The sequence below is a fragment of the Penicillium solitum genome (genome assembly GCF_028829755.1).
Source record: "Penicillium solitum strain IBT 25940 chromosome Unknown utg000005l_segment0_segment0, whole genome shotgun sequence".
Classification (NCBI taxonomy): domain Eukaryota; kingdom Fungi; phylum Ascomycota; class Eurotiomycetes; order Eurotiales; family Aspergillaceae; genus Penicillium; species Penicillium solitum.
The window spans coordinates 1,449,578-1,469,026 of record NW_027072125.1 but is presented as its reverse complement, the minus strand read 5'-3'; the positions used below and the strand labels follow the sequence as shown (position 1 = coordinate 1,469,026).

At 46.1% G+C, this 19,449-nt stretch overlaps 5 protein-coding genes across 5 annotated transcripts; 2 read left to right on the top strand and 3 right to left on the bottom strand.

The window, feature by feature from the left end:
* Positions 1-10,500: 10,500 nt before the first annotated feature.
* Positions 10,501-10,752, top strand: N7455_008177 (uncharacterized protein; the record flags this gene model as incomplete). Its single annotated transcript, XM_065605825.1, has 2 exons — positions 10,501-10,509; positions 10,537-10,752. The coding sequence occupies 2 exons, from the start codon at positions 10,501-10,503 to the stop codon at positions 10,750-10,752; spliced, it is 225 nt and encodes a 74-aa protein (XP_065460774.1).
* A 3,129-nt stretch (positions 10,753-13,881) lies between these two features.
* Positions 13,882-14,984, bottom strand: N7455_008176 (C2H2-type zinc finger protein; the record flags this gene model as incomplete). Its single annotated transcript, XM_065605824.1, has 4 exons — positions 13,882-13,951; positions 14,018-14,247; positions 14,350-14,863; positions 14,917-14,984. The coding sequence occupies 4 exons, from the start codon at positions 14,982-14,984 to the stop codon at positions 13,882-13,884; spliced, it is 882 nt and encodes a 293-aa protein (XP_065460773.1).
* Positions 14,985-16,445: 1,461 nt separating this feature from the next.
* Positions 16,446-16,740, bottom strand: N7455_008175 (uncharacterized protein; the record flags this gene model as incomplete). Its single annotated transcript, XM_065605823.1, has 2 exons — positions 16,446-16,513; positions 16,611-16,740. The coding sequence occupies 2 exons, from the start codon at positions 16,738-16,740 to the stop codon at positions 16,446-16,448; spliced, it is 198 nt and encodes a 65-aa protein (XP_065460772.1).
* Positions 16,741-16,769: 29 nt separating this feature from the next.
* N7455_008174 (uncharacterized protein) lies at positions 16,770-17,174 on the bottom strand (the record flags this gene model as incomplete). The annotated part of the gene is made up of 1 exon (XM_065605822.1): positions 16,770-17,174. The coding sequence occupies one exon, from the start codon at positions 17,172-17,174 to the stop codon at positions 16,770-16,772; it is 405 nt and encodes a 134-aa protein (XP_065460771.1).
* Positions 17,175-17,571: 397 nt separating this feature from the next.
* On the top strand, positions 17,572-18,378 carry N7455_008173 (uncharacterized protein; the record flags this gene model as incomplete). Its single annotated transcript, XM_065605821.1, has 1 exon — positions 17,572-18,378. The coding sequence occupies one exon, from the start codon at positions 17,572-17,574 to the stop codon at positions 18,376-18,378; it is 807 nt and encodes a 268-aa protein (XP_065460770.1).
* Between the last annotated feature and the right edge of the window lie 1,071 nt (positions 18,379-19,449).

The window sequence follows — 19,449 nt, the reverse complement described above, 5'->3', positions numbered from 1 at the left end:
ATGGGATTGCTGAGATTACCGGGGAAATTCTTCGGGCAAGTTTCGTTCCATGCCTTCAATTAGCTGAGATTTTATTTACTTTGAATAAATCTAAGCTCACCACTAAATTCCCAAGTGGGCAATCAATGGTTACAGTGATAACTCGCCCCTGTCCCTTTTATAATATAGAGCAATCTGGTCGGTTTATCTCGTGACTTCCCGCTTTAGATGTCTCAGATGACGCCCCCAGGATCGCGTCTAATTAAACCGAATCATTGAGTATGAATAGTATAAATATCGGAATATAACAGTTGGGAAATTCTTGGCAAATTCTTGGCAAATCCTGAACCCATGTCTCAAACTGTGCCACTGTACTCCGCACTCCGTACTCTTTTTGGGTATGCCCTTGGAATTTAACAGAACAATAATATCATTCTTACCTGATAGGTTATTGTGTAGAAAAAAAGAATTTCATGGCTGTCTCAAGTCAATTTTGAAGATTTTGAAGATTTTGACGATAACAATGCAAGTCATCAGACTTGCATTACGTTCCAAAACCTTATTTTGATTGACAGTAGGGATGTATATAGTATATCCTGAGGGAATCCCGCGAAGACGTGTCTAATATTCCGAGTTAGATGTCATTGGCACGCCCCGAATCCCAAAGAACAATTCGCCTATCTCCACTGATCTCCACTGCTAAGCCTCAAACTCAAAACCTCGATCCTTCCAGTCTTATTCTTATTTCCCCTCAAAGAGGCTGATGCTCTTCAACCTTGACAGGATGCTGCGTAACGGCAAGCTCATTAGAACGGCTCTCTATCCCTTCTCCCCCTATCTTTTTTCGTTCATCACTTTGTCTTCTTCGAGGTTGTTTTTCAAGTGATGAAGACCCCTATTCCTAGACTTTCTCTAGGTCAACCTCAATTCACCCCCCCCCCCCCCCCCACCTTACCAAAATTGCTATATCCTTTTATGTTATTCAAAGCACCCTATCTCTCGTCACCCCAAACCTAATTAATACCAGCTTACGCCCAGAGAAAACAACCTTGGAACATAACTAGAGATTCTAGACAAAAACCTTATTCTAATAGAAGAGGCTAAAAAGAGATGATATATTAGGCTAATCCTAGATGGGTTAAATGTCCAATCATACGCTGAGGTTATGTTTTCCCCTAGTAAATTCGGGGCTTCTTTTTCTTCCTATAACACCGAACTTTGGGTTCAAAGCTCGATATAGCTTCGTAATAATATGGCGATGGAATATTAATATGGAAAGAAGACAGATGGGACATTGGAAACCGGGCGTTGAAAGCTGGTGAAGCCAGATGTGTACAGTCACTAAGCAAAAGTGTTAACACCCCAGATTCTGTCGGTTAAGTATCCACCAATGAAACCCAAGGAGTAAGGGGCGGTATATCAAATTGAGAAGGCGGTATAATTTATTAGGAAGGCGGTATCGGAAGGGGGTGTTAACACTTTTGCCGAGTCACTGTAGTCGAGTTGGTTGCGGAAAGTGGAGTTCTAGAACAGGTTTGGGCAAACTAGCCAATCTAGAAATTAAACGAATAACGGAATTCTCAAATCATAACTTAGCTCCTCAATGTTCTATTCCATTAGTACGGAGGTCAAATTAGTATTACATGGACTACCGTAAATCTAAAATTCAGGTTAGGTAGCGGTAGACTGCGACATCGCCCGTCCATGGGCACCTAGGAGGTGCCCATCGCCCGTCCACGGTGGGCGGTGGGCTATTTGGATTTTCCAGTGCCCATCGTGGGCATGCCCATAACGCCCACCTCTATATAAAGTTGTCTTAAATATATATAAAAATTAGATATATAGTAAATTATAGTATATTTATTTATATATATCTTATTAAAAATCCGGAATTATGATTGTAAATACGTAAAAAATACAAATTTAGTTGAAATATTTTGAAATCTGTCCATAAAAATCACGTGCTACGCTAATTTTGCTTACTAAAAAGGCCCACGGGCGCCCACGACGCCCACGGCCCGTGGGCCCTAAGGGTAGGGCCCATTTCCCGCTTACATAAGGCCCGTGGGCAATGCCCACCCGCCCGTCCATGGGCGATGTCGCAGTCTAGGTAGCGGTTGCCAACCGCATACAATTACGTTCCTCTGCTATTTCAAACCCCATGTTACCAGCCAATTCTTCAAAGTAAAGAGTGCATTTAAACGAAAATACTAAGTACAAAGAAGGAAAAGAAGAAGAAGAGAGGAAACGTGTGCGACAGGACCTTTGTAGATCCTCGTCCTGTCTCTTCGTACAAACATGTCAAACATCTACAAGTCGGAAACATCTGGCAGAAAACTCTAAAGTCAGGGCGGCTAGTTACGGCAGAAAGTACGGTCCAGTCCCGATCGTCACATAACCCCCGGTTAAAACTGCATTCAGTCCCTGAATGCGGGCTTGTTGTCGTCAATGTGATCGTCGAGAACTCGATCTTCTTCGTCAGCATGTAACCATTCCTGTAAACGCATTGGGGGACCCGGCTTCGCAGGATACTGCGCATGGAATTCCTGTAATTTCCTCGGTGCGTTCTTCATATCGCCGGCAGGATACCATTGTAAATCGAGGTCATGTCCCACCCATTGTATCCTGTACTGCAGCTTCCGGTAATGCGTTCTAGCGTCCAGGATATTCTCGACTTCCCATTCGTCTGTCTCCCCAACCTGTACCGGGGGAGGAGGATCCATGTGCTGTCCAGTAAGAGGCTCTGTTGTCGCTGCCTTTCGTAATTTGCTTGGATGGAAGATAGGGTGTACTCGAATTGCTTCAGGAAGGTCCAACTTGTAGGAATTTCCCACTTTCTCAATGATCCTATATGGCCCACTGGCTAGGTGTGAAAGCTTCCTGCTCGGTCGATCTTGAAGCCAATCCTTCGTCGTAACAAACACCAAGTCGTTAACTCCGAAATCCTCCTCACGACGATGCTTATTTGCCTGCCGGACCTGTAATTGCTGCGACTTTGCAATTTGTTCTTTAGTCTGAGTCCAGATTTCCTGCAGATCCGAGAGCATCTGGGCTGCTTCTTGCTCGTTTGGCGTTGGTGCTGATGATCCTCGATCTCTCCAGTCGAACGTCATTGCTGGCTCGTAGCCTCGCTCTACGAAGAACGGAGACTTCTTCGTTGAGTCCTGGGGGAGGATTGATGCCGCAAAGTCAACCATTGGTAATAGCTCAGACCAGTTATCTTGGTTCTGTTCGACGTATGGACGTAGCCTTTGAGCCATGTATTGGTTCGCGATCTCACTTTGTCCGTCTGTTTGTGGATGGTGCGCAGTCGAAAGCTTCCGTCTGATCCCTAGAATTCTGCAGAACTCAGTCCAGAACTCTGAGATGAACTGTCCTCCGCGATCTGATACGATCGTCTCCGGGATTCCCGAAATACGTATGACATGATCAATAAACAGCCGGGCCATCTGCTTAGCTTTGGTCTCCTTCTGACATGGTATAGAGATCGGCCTCTTACTTAGTCGATCTACAACCACAAACACTGCGTCGTATCCATGACGATCCTTCGGGAATTAACGGAAATCCATTGAAAGATGCTGCCAAGGGCGCTCTGGGATCGGCAGGGGTTGTAACAATCCAGGTGTACGATCTCTCCAGGCCTTCGTACGCTTACAGATCAAGCAATTGTCAACATATCGCTTTACGTCGGTCACCCATCCGTGCCAATGGTATCTTATCGCAACTAGTTTCTTCATCTTTTCGACTCCTGGATGCGCTGTCAAAGGTTGTCGGTGTATCTCATCGAGCAGACGAGCACGCAAATCTCCGTCGTCCGGCACCTCGAGCCGTCCTTCATAAAGAAGCAATCCGTCCTGCATTGTCCATCGGGAACTTTCTCCTGTTTGCACCATCTGCCGGAACTCGTCTAATTCTGAGCTTTGACGGTTAGACTCCTTGACTCTTTCAACGATCTCCGCTGTCTCTTCAACGGTATCCTCTGGCGTGATAGGAGCTAAGCGAGTTGGGAGCACTCCTTCATCTAGACAAGCTTTCGGTAGCATTGTGATCTTACGACTCTCGTCCACGCAAGGGGTCTCCTTTCTTGACAAAGCGTCTGCAATGACATTCCTCTTTCCGGGCCGGTACTTAATCACAAAGTGGAATTGCGACAGGAATTCACTCCATCTCACTTGTCGCTGATTCATCTGTCGAGTCGTCATAAAGTATTCCAATGACTGATGGTCGGTAAGGATCTCAAAACGATCCTTCCGTGACAATCCTTCGAGTTCAGGTCTCCACTCCTGCAATGCACGGATGATTGCTAGGAGTTCTTTATCTCGGACTTCGTAATTCAATTCGGCTTGCTGCATTGTCTTCGAGTAGAACGCTACCGGATGCCAGAAATCATCTTGTTCGTGGTACTGGGTAAGTACTGCTCCGAGAACTCCATCTGATACGTCCGTCTCAACTCTAGTCCTCCGAACTGGGTCGTAATGTCGGAGAATCGGTGCATCAATCAGATTCTGCTTTAGACGTAGGAAAGCTTCCTCACACTGTATTGACCACTCAAAGTGAACGTCCTGTCTTGTCAGTCGATGCAATGGCTTCGAGATCATACTGTATGCTTTAATAAACCGTCGGTAGAAGTTGCAGAATCCAAGGAATGACTGCACCCCTTTCACTGTAGTTGGCGCTGACCATGACTGTATCACTTCGATCTTTGCTGGATCCACAGCAATGCCATCGGTGCTCACAATAAAACCTAGAAACTTGGTCTTTTTGACTGAGAACTCAGATTTCGGCAAAGCGACCTGTAGTCCTGCTTCCTGTAGTCGACGGAGCACTTCCTTGACTTGTCGCTCATGATCCTCGATATTCTCGCTGTAGATCAAGATGTCGTCTACGAAAGCAACTGCGTATTCATCTAGACACTCTCGGAGTATATCGTTCATAAATCTCTGGAATGTTGCGGGACCATTCGTCAGTCCAAACGGTGTCACTCTGTATTTGAAGGATCCGTATCGTGTGCGGAATGTAGTGAGATCTTCGGCTTCAGGGGTCAATCGGATCCGGTGGAATCCTTGCTGGATATCAAGCTTCGTGTAGATCTTCGCTTTGCTTGTTCGTTGGATCACTTCATCAATCAGCGGCAGGGGGTAACAGTCTTTTTTTGTGATTGCATTCAACCTTCTGAAATCGACACAGAAACGCAATCCTCCGCCTGGCTTCTTCGCCATCAGGATCGGCGAGGCATATGGAGAAGAACTTGGAACAATGAAACCCTTCTGTAAATTCTCAAGAATGTACTTCTTTGCTGCCTTCAATTCCTCTAGTGACAGCTTGTAGAGGGGACAGTATCCAGGCTGCGCTTCTGCTTCAAGCACAATGTCATGATCGACTCCAGGCCTATAAGGTGGCAATTCGTCTGACTTCTTCTTCGAGAAGACTTCTGCAAGCTCATGATACTCTTTTGGCAATGTCTTCTTGATCTGCTCGATCTCTATGTCCTGGATCTGAGAGACCTTGATGTCAATGATATGGTCAATCTCATAAAGCGAGGTAGAGAAGGTTTCGGTCCCTTTGTCAACCTTCCCACGCTCATACAACCGGTTGAATCCTGCTCCGCCAATAGCACTGATGTCAATTGTTGGCAGTGCCTCCTCAGGCCGCCGAATCTTCGAAGTCATCGTCTTACTTTCATCTTTCAGGTTCCGGCTCATTTTTCTTTGTTCCTCGATCTGCCAGTGCCCGTGCTGGTGCTCCCGTGTATGCCTATGACCGTCCTTCGTCTTTGATTCTTTTCGTCCGAAAAGACGGTCTCGTCGGTCAGCATCAGCTTGATGATCAGGGTTCGGCTCCGGTTTCCGGAGGATAGCGGTAGGCGTCGGTACTGCCATCTTGCTCGACACATCGTCAAAGAGCGTCTTCTCATCTGGCCAGATCATTCGGTATCGACGGCAGTCTAGTAAGATGTCGTGATCTGCAAACCATTTTCTTCCGAGAATCATGTCGTATTTTCCGAGATCAGCGATCAGCATCGGAACTTGCTGCTGTACCCTGCCATCCACACACATTGTAAGGAAAGTAACGTGCGTTATCGGCTTGCTAAGCTTTCCGTCGAATCCTCGAACAGGACATTCCTGTCCTATGCTTTCTGCTTTTAATCCGAATCGTTTACCGAGGAGTACACTTAATCCTCGGTTCAAGAACACGTATCCATCTGCTCCAGTATCACCCAGTGCTGAAATAGAAAAAGAGCGTCCATTGTGCATTAGTCTAGTATTGAAAACTAAACTATCTCTAGGACCGCCAATCAATTTGTGTAAATCCAGCGAGTACAGTGATACCTTCTGTCCACCTAGGCAGGAGACTTGGCCTAGGCATTGACTTTTCCCTGGTTGTCATCTTCATTGTCGTCAAGTTCAATGATGCGGGGAGATGGGTGAACTGTAGCAATAATGCCAGTTGGCTTCTTCTTCGGACATTCACGGGTTATATGTCCTTGTTCCTTGCAGCTGAAGCATCGACCTTCTCTCATCAAGGTATCTCGTTCGGAATTTGAAAGTCTACCGGGGTTAGAACTTTCTTCGTGCTTCATACGAGGAGTGTATGTCGACTTCGTGGTTGTTCCTGTTCCTGCACTACTGCCAAGGATGGCTGTAGCTCGCGTACGGGAAGTAGTCTTTGCCTCCTGCTGGAGGTTGATCTCATGAGACATACTCTGGCAGGTCTTGGAGAAAGATTCGAATGTCATGGTGTCATGGTTGACCGCCCACATCACCTGGCTTTGGAGTAGGTATGGCAGTTTCGAGTACAGATCACGCTTACGGTTCTCTTCAATCACGGCAGCCTCTTCAGCAAGCTGCATAAACTCAGCAAGGAAGTCGGTAAAGTTGTCCTTCGGTTTCATCATCAGTTTGTGGTATGCGGTGTAGGCTTCAGCGCGTCGATTCGGATTCGCAAAAACGGTCTTCAGGTGGACAATCATGTCTTCGGCGTCCATATACGGGTTGCTTGAGTCGGAACTCATTCGGGGTGCGATATGCAGCTGAGCCTTCCCTTCACAACGGCTCTGCACATAGAGCTTACGGTGCACAGGCAACGGGTAGTGATCAGCATTTGCTTCGAGCTTCTGTCGTATCACGGTCTCCCAGGTCTCGAATCGGACTTCCTTGCCATCATTGAGCATTGGAGCATCTGGCATCTTCGTAGTCTTCCGAGTAGTAACGGCTTCCACAATCGGTGTGCCGGAACTGCTCTGAGTTTGGAGGTTGACAAAACGGTAGGCAAGGTCACCTCTCTCACGGATTGCGATATCCCGGTGAGCGATAGCTTCGTCGCGCTCCTGACTAAGTGACTCGATGACAATGTCGGTCTCAATTTTTTCGGTGTGAAGGACAGTGACCTCGTCTTCGAGTTCGCGAATTCTCTCCTTCAGCTTCTGGTATTCTTTTGCGAGTTCATGGAATCGCTCCTTTGTTGGGGTCTTATGCAATCGTTCACGCATAGAGGACCCTTCTTCAGCATCATTTTCTTCATCAAGTCCACCAGTACCAACTGGTCTCAGTGTCTCGGGACTCGGGGTATTCGGATCGTGAGCAGTCACATCCTGCTCATTGCTATCTTCTTCATCAGGCACAACAACGGGTTGCTTGCCGCGGTTCGCGGGTGGGTTTCGTTTCGGTCCGACCATCTTGATTGGTCGGATTTCAGTTTAGGTTCGGTTCGAGTCTTGGCTGTACGGTGCCAAGGAACGGAGAGTGGGGTAAAGCGTGACCGAGACCAATCAGGATGATGGTCTGTACAGTCGTACTGCTTTGTTGGAAATGAGAATGGTACTTAGTATTATGTTACCAGCCAATTCTTCAAAGTAAAGAGTGCATTTAAACGAAAATACTAAGTACAAAGAAGGAAAAGAAGAAGAAGAGAGGAAACGTGTGCGACAGGACCTTTGTAGATCCTCGTCCTGTCTCTTCGTACAAACATGTCAAACATCTACAAGTCGGAAACATCTGGCAGAAAACTCTAAAGTCAGGGCGGCTAGTTACGGCAGAAAGTACGGTCCAGTCCCGATCGTCACACCCCAAACATCTTTTCCTTAAAATAAATCCCCTTTTCTTCTTGACATCAAGGATTACTTTACAAAAAGTGTTCAATCATCCTCTAAAATGTCCGACTAATGTTTTGAAGATCAAGAATCGAAGAAAGTGCCCTACTGCCACGACCAACCTCCACAATACGACTCATACCAACAAACCCCAGATCTACTCGCTTCTATTATTGAAAATGAGCATGATATAAAGATATCAGTCCAACGGCTACGTAACCTATGCGACGAGATTGGTTTCTTGACACAGAATACTCTCAGCCCAACTGATTACCCTCTGATAGGGGAGGCTTACCCAAAGCTGAGTCGACTATTTGCAGAGGCGGTACCGATAAGTACAGGGATAGGAAATATTTTCAAGGAACGCACCGATCAAAACACCGAACTCTACGTCTCTATATCAAGGCTCACTCAGAGTGAGACCGATCGAACCTATGCTTCTTAAAGGCGGGATCCCAATCGGCAGACGCGACACAAGCTAGCTAGCCCAGGACCATAATAACTGCGCCGAGTTAATAACAGAGACTATATATCTAGATAAAATTATTAGCGCTCTCGGCAAATCAAGCAAGTAGAGGGAACTGCTGGAGATTGCGCGTGTCACTCCTTGTGCCCTTGTGACCGGTCCTCCGAGCTTTCAGCAAAGGGGGATACCCTCAATGACAAACTTGGACAAAGCCTTAAAAATCCCACGATACGGTCAACGTTTCAAGTCCGACTGATGGTGCTCCTACGCAAACATCTATTAGTTTTTGGAAGAGAATTTTGAAGGGTGTAGCTCGGCCTTAGTGTGGAAAGAGGGTCTCCGGAGTGGTCAATATGATGAGACTGCTAAATGTTGGTACTTGTCTTGCTTTTTAACAACAACAGTAGTGGGCCGCATAAGCAGCCCTAGAATGCATTTTTGGGGGTGTTTTTATACGTCTTTTAACACTTCTTTTTTGGAAATCCTTTTAGGAATCTTTTAGGAGTCTTTTTTCCTAGATATCTTGTTCCTCCCAGACAGATGGCAGAAAAAGCCGGTAAAAAACACTTTTCCATACATAACTTCTGACTTGAACGGTCCAAGTGAAATTATTTCGCTTGGTGTATGGGATCTGTAATTGAATCTTAGATATCATTGGTTTTCTACTAGGTGAGATGACCAGGCGACCCGAGGCCGTAGGAGGCATTAAACTGCCCAATTAGGTAATGAGATCAATCCGCAATGTCTGCTTGAGTGCTATGCCCTTTCGTACGGTTCTCATCCTGTGAGATACATAGCACGCCTTTATTGCATCTGTAGTAATCCCTTGGTTCATATAGTTCTACTAAGCCAGCGAGGAAGGAACAAGAATCATACTTCACATTGTATCCCGCTGTGGTTGTTTCCATATTTACTATGTCCAGCCGTTGACATCTTCGATACAATCTGCCGTTTCGGGTGGTGTCCCCTCCCAGTCGAATCGGCTATCGGAGGGTTAGATGAGTCCGTATTAGAAGTAGTTAATATTATCCCACTGTTAAGGTTAGTCAAACGGAGATGCGAGTTTGAATCCGCAGATGTGCCTAGAGATAGTTAGATAATTATATTCTATATAGATAATCTCGTATAAACACACATTTAACCACTAGACTTATTATAAATAATCTTCGATAGAGCAGCTATATATAGTATATACCCACACAGTAAAAGCCTTCTGCTCTCCGATAGCCTAATATTTAGCTATAGTTACAAGATAATCATACGTATAGACTTGGCGAAACTTATCGCGGATAGCCTAGCGACCGGTAAAGGGGAGTCTCTAGAATTCGGTTAAATTAAAAGACTCGCTAGTAACCTTTTCCTATAGAATATACGTGATATATCCCCCAGGAACACCCCAGTCGTAGCTTTACTGGTGCTATTAATAGCCTAGCAGCCGAAGAATAACGTCTGACTCACAGCCTAGCTTTATAAATATCCGGAAGGCAAGGGGTGGCGACGGCCTAGCTAGGCCGTATAGCGGTATTCTTAGTTTTAGTTCTAGCTATAAGAATTTATTAGTAAATACGTGAAAATACGCGCCTATTATCGTCTTCCTCACGAGTAGGTCGGTATAGGAACTTGCCGGTAGTATATAAGGGCCCGAGTTCCGCGGTAATATCTTCCTTTATCAGGCAATTTGACTCTTCGTCGAGCTTCTCAAGTATTATCTATATCTAAGCAGGGAAGTTAAACGGTAGTCCTAAAACGGCATCAAACGTGACATATATTCCTTAAAGATCGGTGAGATATTCTGTTGATGAATCCATGGCAGGTAGCTTGAAGATGGAGACAAAGGGTTAAAAAAATTGAAGGTAGAAGAGTAACTTGATGTCTAGTTAGTAATCGCATGTTAACTAAGAAAGTTTAATTTCACTGGTTCTGCGGCAAAACTTCTCTCCCACGTCAACCTTCTTTTCTTTCAGCCATGTGTACTGTTTGTTTGACGGTTTCCAGTATCTAGTTCGAGCCCTTCACCCTCTGCTGCAATCTCCTTGACTACGGATCTTTCCAAACAACCTCCCACGAAATCCAGTTCTATGCTGCTCCTCCGGCCACCAAGCAGCCTAGTATGACAACTGGCCGCTGCAGCGCGACTTGTCCCGAGGCTAATGGTCAAATCTATATCAGCCCATACGGCGAGGTAATAGAGCATCTCCAATACCTTTCTATCGATTAAGGATATACCCAATGATTCTGTGTCTTCACGTTATCAATTCGGGGAACTGCGTCTTTCGCGTCTGAATTTCTGGGTCACATTTTGTCTGGGACATTTTACATACCATAATGTACATGGGTACTATAGTGCATACTTTGCGCGTTTCTTCGGACCTTTACTCTTCATTCTTGCAGTCTTGAGTGTTTTGCTCTCTGCAATCCAAGTGGCATTAGCAGTTGGCCAACCACTTGATGATAGGTCATGGTCGGTGTTTGCCTATAACTGTCATGGATTTGCTACATTTGCGATTGTTTGTGTGGCTTTGGTTATAGTCTTTCTTTTCTCAATGCTCATTTTTCGATTTTTGCGGGAGACTATCTTTGCTCTTAAAAAATCTTTATCGGAAGCGCAGAGTGAGGATGACCGGCGGCAGTACGTGAAACCCTTTTACTTAAAAAGCTCCTCTTTCAAAATATCTTTCTGCTCCGTTCAAGGTGTTAAACGCATTGCTAGAAGACAGTGTTTTTGGGTCCAGCTGGGCACGATTGCCGGCGCTTCATTCGGTGCGGTGTGGCACAGGTAGGCGATTCGCCGGGCGATCTTGAGTTAGTGATTATGAAACATTCCGGTAACCTGAATACATATGTACATACACTCTCACTACTCCGTACCAGCATAATATGAAAGTTTTACTGGAATTTGGTGCTTAAAGAAATCACAAGGCTATTTCAAGCCATGCTTCATTATATGTGTCTTTTTGGGAAGGCCACGTACACCCCGTGTTAAATTGCAGCTTACTTCGTACGGTATGTTATATATGAGTAATATACGGGGGTTCACGGGTGTTTGCTCAGGGTGCCAAGTGTACATGTGCATAGCCGCCTTGTTGCGACTGACTTTCAGCCCCATGACCCCCTTCACCCAAGAATCACACCCCGCTCTACTCTTCTCTTTTCTATTCTCTGTCACTTACTACCTCTTGATCTGTATCATCGTTCATATGGTGCACCATGGACAGAAATACTATATACGTATCATCTTGCTTCTTCGAGTTTTCCAGCGTAACGGTGACTTAATTTCTGCTGATCTCTCTCGCTACCGTTCTTGGGTCGGAAACATACTTCATCCAACGATATTCAAACATTGAATGATTTCCATTACACGGCACCAACCTTGCGACAGTGATATAGCTTCCCTCGAAACAACATTTAGGCTCGATCGATAACTTGGTGTTTCCAAAGCTCAAATTCCAATCCAGCGATGGCCAATGAAACAACCTTTGCTGCAGATTTTGATGCAATGTCGCCTACTACTGTTTATCCACCGTTATCGGAGATAATTGAGATTTATGATGGTACTACCGACAGGGAGATGATGGAATCGAGCTATGTGTACTGGATACGACATATCATCGGAAAGTCGGCGCTTGGTCAATGTCAATCAATTTGACACATGACTGCACCAATTATCAATGAACATGAAACGGTTTCAAAGATATTGCTTCTGATTCTGTATTAAGCGCTACATTAGGTATATAGGGGTGGTAATTCAGTTCATACTATGCGGTATCTGTGCATCTTAACATGGTCCGTCTCAAAGTCAAAAATTAATTCACTCCATTCATTCCTCATCCTTCTGCTCCACAGGGTTGCTGCTTTGTTGCTTAAGCATCTCCGCCTCCACTCTGTCTTCCTCTGTCCATCTTGCTATATCTTCCGCTTCCTCTCTATCCCTCCGTTGTTGCTGAAGTTCCAACATTGCTTTATGTTCCTTTATCGCTTCCTCCTTCAGCCTCTGACGTTCTCGGTCATCCACTCTCGCTTTTGCTTGATCTAGGGTTTCTCCTTCACGGACCACCCATCTTCCATAATTCGACCATGGCTTTCCCTCGTATAACAACTTCGTTCTCACAAATTCCTTAAGCTCCATCCAAAATGGGATAATGGTCTCGTCGATAGCGCTATGTGGGCTCTTGATAGTAAACCATAGTTCCTCGAATAATCACAGACTCCTTCCATAAACAAATCCACCATTCCTTCAATCAAAGGGAAGGTAATATCGCTGAACCCCTTGTTAGAAACTTTATTGTCATATTCACAGCTAGGTGCTTGAAAATCTGGATACAGTTCGTTGAACTTCCGTTCAACCTCAATGGTTTTCTTATCGGATAATCCGACCCATCTCAGACACTCCCGGGTATCAGCAGGGTCTGGCAAGATCTTACCAGGCCGGTACGTGCAGTCCTGGTAGCCCTTCTCGTGAAATTTGTGGGGACCAATCGAGGGGGGTGTATGTCATCACGAGAGGTTCCAATCTTCACAAGTTCAGGAGTCCATTCGAAGTTGATGGGTTCGTTCTCCTCGGTGTCACGTTCGGGGTGATGTTCAGCATGACTCATCTTGGAACACCAGCAAGTCAAAGGCAATATAGTGAAATAGTTGGAGCACTTTAAATTTCAGTGTGAAGGCAAGTTGGTGTGTGGTATTTATGGTGCGGGGTACTATGAGGCTCTCAGGTTTCAACCTTGGAGGGTTGCCTACCGAGCGGCGTTGGCGATAAATAAGTGCCCACTAAGCCTCCTCCAAGCACAGAAAGGTCTATATACGTGGATAACAGAATGAACTTATTCAATCTCCTATAAGAAAGGGTGTTATGACTAACATCATTTTCCTCGACCAGAGAGATTGATTATTACGGAGTGACATTCGATCACCTAGTACCAGCCAATTATATCGACCCAGAGGTGCTGCAGATCAAGATCATCGAGATTGAGGATGATGGTGGAGCTTATGCGAATAGACACATGCCATTTCCGGTAGATCCGGCCGAGTTCATCTGAAAGAGTCCTAGCCGTCCCAAGATGCTGCCAAAAGGGACGGGGAACTCTAGGTCGTGGTCGAGTAAATGACAACGTGGAAGCAAGAGTTAAAAGGATGAAAGAGTAGTTACATGTTCACATAACTCCAGGTCTCTCTCGCCAGTCTTCTACGCAATTATCGTTCTCTGTTTGGTTTTTCCCACGTTATAACAGGGAACTCGCTGTAAATATCACTTCCTTTGCTACCCCCGTATCGGACAGTCCGGAAGAGATACGCCTCTGGGTTTAGTTCTGAACATTTTTATTGTAACGGGGAAGTTCGCAATATGCATTCATTTGAGGTGAAAGATATCCTTTGGCCCCCGGAGCTTCAAACTCTCATACACCCAGATAACCTCCCATCTACAGATAAAGTGCACTGACCATTTGACCAAATATTCTCCTTCTGCAAGTTTTCAATGGCCATACCGACGGAGCTCACTCGGCGTTGCCCGAAAAATGAATCGGAGCAGATGCCGAAGGACAACGTTCCCATCATCATCCCCCTCATCAAGGTTATTCTGGAAGATCTTGTTCGTTTTCTTGGTATATTTCCGTAGCTTTTCTAGGCTAGAAAACCTTTGCACTCGATTGTTCGTGCTTCCACTTCGAGCCCAGGCGATCAAATCAACGATATTGACGAACACGCCTCGGACAGCCTGGGTCACCTTATTAGCCAATTTCGCGGACAAGCACTGCTAGATCCCCATCTAAGATCCTAAAAACATATGCATAATCCTAGACTGGGGACAAGTACTTACATTCACAGCCTGCTTACAGGTTACAGGCAAAGGCTCGATTCCGATAGCGCGACAAAGAGAATGCCAGGCGCCAAGGTCATCCTCTGCTCCAAACCACATCTTCACCTCCGCTTCTAAAGAGGATTGATACTCTCCCCAGGCTTCTTTATCCTCTGGATCGTATTGTCTCCAGCGATAGAACCTCTTAAGCTGGGCATATGATTCCGATGGAGGTAGTTTTGGATTGTAACTGAAGCCTGCGAAGGATTGGAAGAACTCGTCCAACGGTGTGCTGGGTGGCGCGATATGTGCTTTTGAATATTGGATGTGTTGATCCAAGGCTTCTTTGCTGCCAAATGTTCGGTTACAAGGTTCACACTCATGTGTGCTGGTATGTGCAGGCGAGTCCTGGACATGATTATCAAGGGCAATCTGACTGCCAAAACCTCTGTCACCAAGTTCACAGTGGAATGAAACGGCATGTGCTGGCGAGTTTTGAACATGTTGATCTAAAGCACTTTGACTGCCAAAGGACCTGTTACAAGGTTCACACTCATGTGTGATGGTATGTGCAGGCGAGTCCCGGACGTGATCATCAAGGGCAGTTTGGCTGCCAGAGCTTCTGTCGCGAAGCTCACAGCTAGACGATGCTGCATGTGCTGGTGAGTTTTGAACATGTTGATCTAAAGCACTTTGACTGCCAAAGGTCCTGCCACAAGGCTCACACTTATGTGTGATAGTATGTGCAGGAGAGTCCTTGACGTGATCATTAAGGGCAATTGGACTGCCAAACCTTCTATCACAAAGCTCGCAGCGAAATGATCCCGCATGCGCTGGTGAATTTTGAACATGTTGATCCAAGGCACTTTGGCTACCAAAAGACCTGTTACAAGGTTCACACTCATGTGTGATGGTATGCGCAGGCGAGTCCTGGATATGATCATCAAGGGCAATTTGACTGCCAAAGCTTCTGTCACAAAGCTCACAGCGAAATGATGCCGCATGTGCTGGTGAATTTTGAGCATGTTGGTCCAAGGCACTTTGGCTACCAAAAGACCTGTTACAAGGCCCACAGTTGTATGTGGTGGTATGAACAGGCGAGTCTCGAGTATGCTGATCAAGGGCGCTGTGAGTGACAAAAGTCCGATTGCAAGGTTCGAATGGAAATGTCAAAGTGTGTGCCGGAACATCTCGAATATGCTGTTGAAGTGCCTGTCGGTCACCGAAAAATCGATCACACAAGTCGCAGCGTTCCATGGCTAGTCGAATGGTAAATGGTTTCAGAGCGAGGTAACATATTTATGAGTAGGGTGGGTGGCAATCAGCTTTGTATGCAATTGTGAGCTGGCAGACCCCGCATGCCATGCTATCACCAGCATTGCTGCCTGAGGGCTTCCTGCGCATTCGCGCTCTACTAGTTTATTGTGGCGTTATCCCATCCTCTCATGTCAGCCTTACCCGACCGCCTCGCCGTCACACCTTTTAATTTAAGGCTGTGTGGGAATCTTGCATGTTTATTCGAACCTTTCGGGGACTTCTATCTGTTGGTCTGCGGACGATTGAGGCTGAGTTCTTTAGACCTAGCCGCCTTAGCCCCTGTGTGCAGGGATCCCCGCATGGAAGTTCATGGAGCCATACGTACCTATGTCGGCGTTCAAGGCGTACAACCAAGCCCCATTCGATTCAATAATGCCTACACAGGTGGAGAAGCTGGAATTCGGCTCTGAAAATCCAACAAGCTAGGGGAGGACATAACAAGGTCCGGAGCTGATTCACCAACTTTTCCTTCTTTTCGTTTCTTCTTTCTCGAATCAAACAAAAGTACGACCTTGGACCAGGCGATCCAAAAAGGAGGAAGTCTCGACCAGCAAAATTACCGACTAAAATTCCCACCATCCTGCGAAAGTATTAAATGGATAGTTCTACGTTGGTTGCAGCCATGAGATACATAGCGACACCATGAGAGTAGGTACGAGAATGGAGGAAGCTAAAATTATTGCCATCTTTTGATCAATCGAATCAGTACAAAATTTTTATTTGCCTAATGCGCATTGGATGATTGTATAACGACTCTCAATAGTTCTCTGCATAATATATCTTTCCACGTCGAGACGCCATCATGGGTAACGGAGGGCCCCATACCCACCTGTAAGTTCTCGATTCTCGAGATTGGGACTGGTGTCGCCTGGAATTGCAATTAGAATTATGCCGGTCCTCCACGGGGGAGGGAGTATGATGTATAGGACAATTTGAATCGTGAGTCTCGGCATGTTCGGGCATACTCTCATCCTCCTCGAATCTAACGGCTTTTATTTTGCTACCGCACCCGTCCTCATGTGACTTACACACGGTAGCACGAACAAAGGTACCTCGTTCGGGTGGTGCAGCGTGACGGTGGACGCGATCAACCATGTCGTTTGAGCTTTTTGGGTGGAAGTAGTTTACCGTGGGTTGATCGCGTTGTCGCTCATTGGAGTGGATGCCTTGAGCATGGTAATGCCCAGTGTAGTAATGGTGCTCTTCGTCTTCACTCGATTCAGGAGATCGAGCTCGGGGCTGGAGATGAGCGCATTGGCTTTCATGTCGATTATGACAGCAGATTTTGTGGTGTTGGAGACGGGGGTCGGATTCGACGTTGTTCCTGCAATTCGTTCAGTCGTGAAGAAATACCGACGCAAGCCAAATAAAAGTCCAATCTTACATTTTGACCCAGGGATACTGGCTTCGAAAGAGAGGACAAAAATAACAATGAATTGTCTCGCTGATGGTTGGAAGTTGGTGCCCCTGGGAGCTGTTCCTTGAGCAGGGCATGGCTTGCTCGGCGTGACACTGGGGATGATGGTCATAACAGTAGCTCTATTCAACTTGTCGCATAGCCGTTCGGTGGTATTGTGAGGGAAGGATATCCCCTCTCGCTTTGGTCTGTCGATACATATGGTGATGATGCATGATGTGTGAATAAAGAGAATAAGGAACACGCCCAAGACCGAGAGATATATTCGGCCATGAAGGCGGGCTCCCAATTCGGTTTCCCCTTCTGGCCTCTAATCTCACTAGTTTCCCTCACACAAGCCTTGAGTGACGAGGAAGTACAAACAGCCGTGAAATACTTTTAAACGTGACTAGGCGGGCACCCGCTTCATCGTATGATCCTTCAACCGTTTAACTCCCCTACCAGTTACCTCTGAGCTCGCCTTGCCTTTTCTTTTTTTCTCTCCTGCTTGATGTGCGGCCCCCTTCACAATGTACGTTCTCGAATATTCCGAAGACTTTGGACGTCACGCAGATGGCTTCACATTCCAAAAGACCATCATAGTCTACGAAATGTCCGGCTCAATCTACAGAGCATACTCCCGAAAGCGATATACATCGAAAGAAGAGATCCAGTTTGGCGACTTGTTCAGCACCAACAAAATCCAAGGGGCTCTCATTTTCCCGGAGTTCTCGAACAAATTCATCAAGGCAGAAAGATCCTCAGATTGTCCAACCTGGTATCTGAAAAAACCAAGCCTTTCGCCCTACAGTCCCCAATACCCCGCCCTGATCCGAGAAACCTGGATTGAAGAAATCAAAACCTGCGAACTGCTGAAGAAAAATCCGCATCCTAATATTGCCCAATACCACGGTTGTGCCGTCGTCGACGATGGCTCAATCAGAGGAATCTATTTCACAAAGTATGATGAAACACTTATGGTCAGAGTGAACTCTGCCAGACGTAATAAGATAGACTTTGCATACGAGAGGCACCAGGCAGACCGAGATGAGGTCAACCGCTGGGTGGAGGGAATTGCACGGGGCCTGAAACATCTGCATGGGTTGGGTATCGTCCACAATGACATCAACCCGTGCAACATCATGTTTCAAGGTGACACCCCTGTCATTATCGATTTTGACTCCACTCGGCCTCATGGCCACGATTTGAGTCTGGTTAAACGCACGCATGGGTGGCATTATGAGAGGGCTAAGGTGGCGTTGCCGATGAATGATCTCGCTGCACTCCTGGAAATACAGTTGTGGCTTTTGGGTGAGGTTGACCAGTTCCAATTTTGAGGTCTGAAGTGTGAATTTTGTTTTTGTCACAGTTGTAGTTTGGTAGCTTTGTTTGATGCTGTAGTCTGCTTTTGGGATTTGGCTGATATTCTCGAATCACCGGCAGGTTACGGGCGTGCATTACAGTGTTTGCTACATGCGTCTTGTCTCGGAGAGTCACATCAAAAACTGAATTTTACATACGCAAGAGTTGGTACTAATACAAATAACATCATGTATCCTCAAACTAGTTCATTCCATAGGCCCCAGGAAGGCGGAGAGTCATGGAGTTACGTCATCACACTTCGATAGTTTCGATCAGTTAGATAGTGCAGGTTCTGAGTGGATAATATGTCGAGCGACGTAGTGGCAGAAGCTTCAAAAAGAACTCGAGGGCTCGAAAGCATATGTTCAAGACCTAGGATGAAAGGAACATCTTGTGATCCAAGCGAATGGATCTTCCATTGGGGATCATCCGGGCTTCGTCCCGGCCCCAGATTAATCCACCTAGTCATAATATAAGCGAGATCATCTTTCCCGTATTCACGCAGCTCCAGCTGGTATTCGGTGTTGCAGTGGTCACATGTCGTCCGCAAAAGTGGCAGAGTTCTCCTCCTGCGATAAATACTGATAAACTCCTTAATCGAAGTTAGTAATTCGTCGTATCCTATGTGCGCGCAAATTTGATAAATTTGTGGAGGAACTCGTTTGTCCTTGTCGGATACTAGCTGGTCGGCTCTTAAGTGTCTCACTTGACATGATGTCCTGGATCCGTAAACATAACACTGGGGATCGTAAATCGATGCATATCTGTGCCTCGAAAGAATGTAGGGCAGTCGACATAATGTGAACAGTAACTCCGGTGAAATATAGTACGGATGGGTGAATACCATATTGAGGACCGTAGTGGTACCGTCTCATGGCAAGTTGAAGATGAATGAAACAAAACTCATTTTCAACGTAGGACTTGGGGTATCTAATATACACAGACATTATAAACTCTGGAATAAACTGTCCGTTTCGCGTTCGCATACAGGGGAAACGGCGCAGGCCTATTTGTTGAACGACCGGCCCTGATAAACCAAAGCTCTT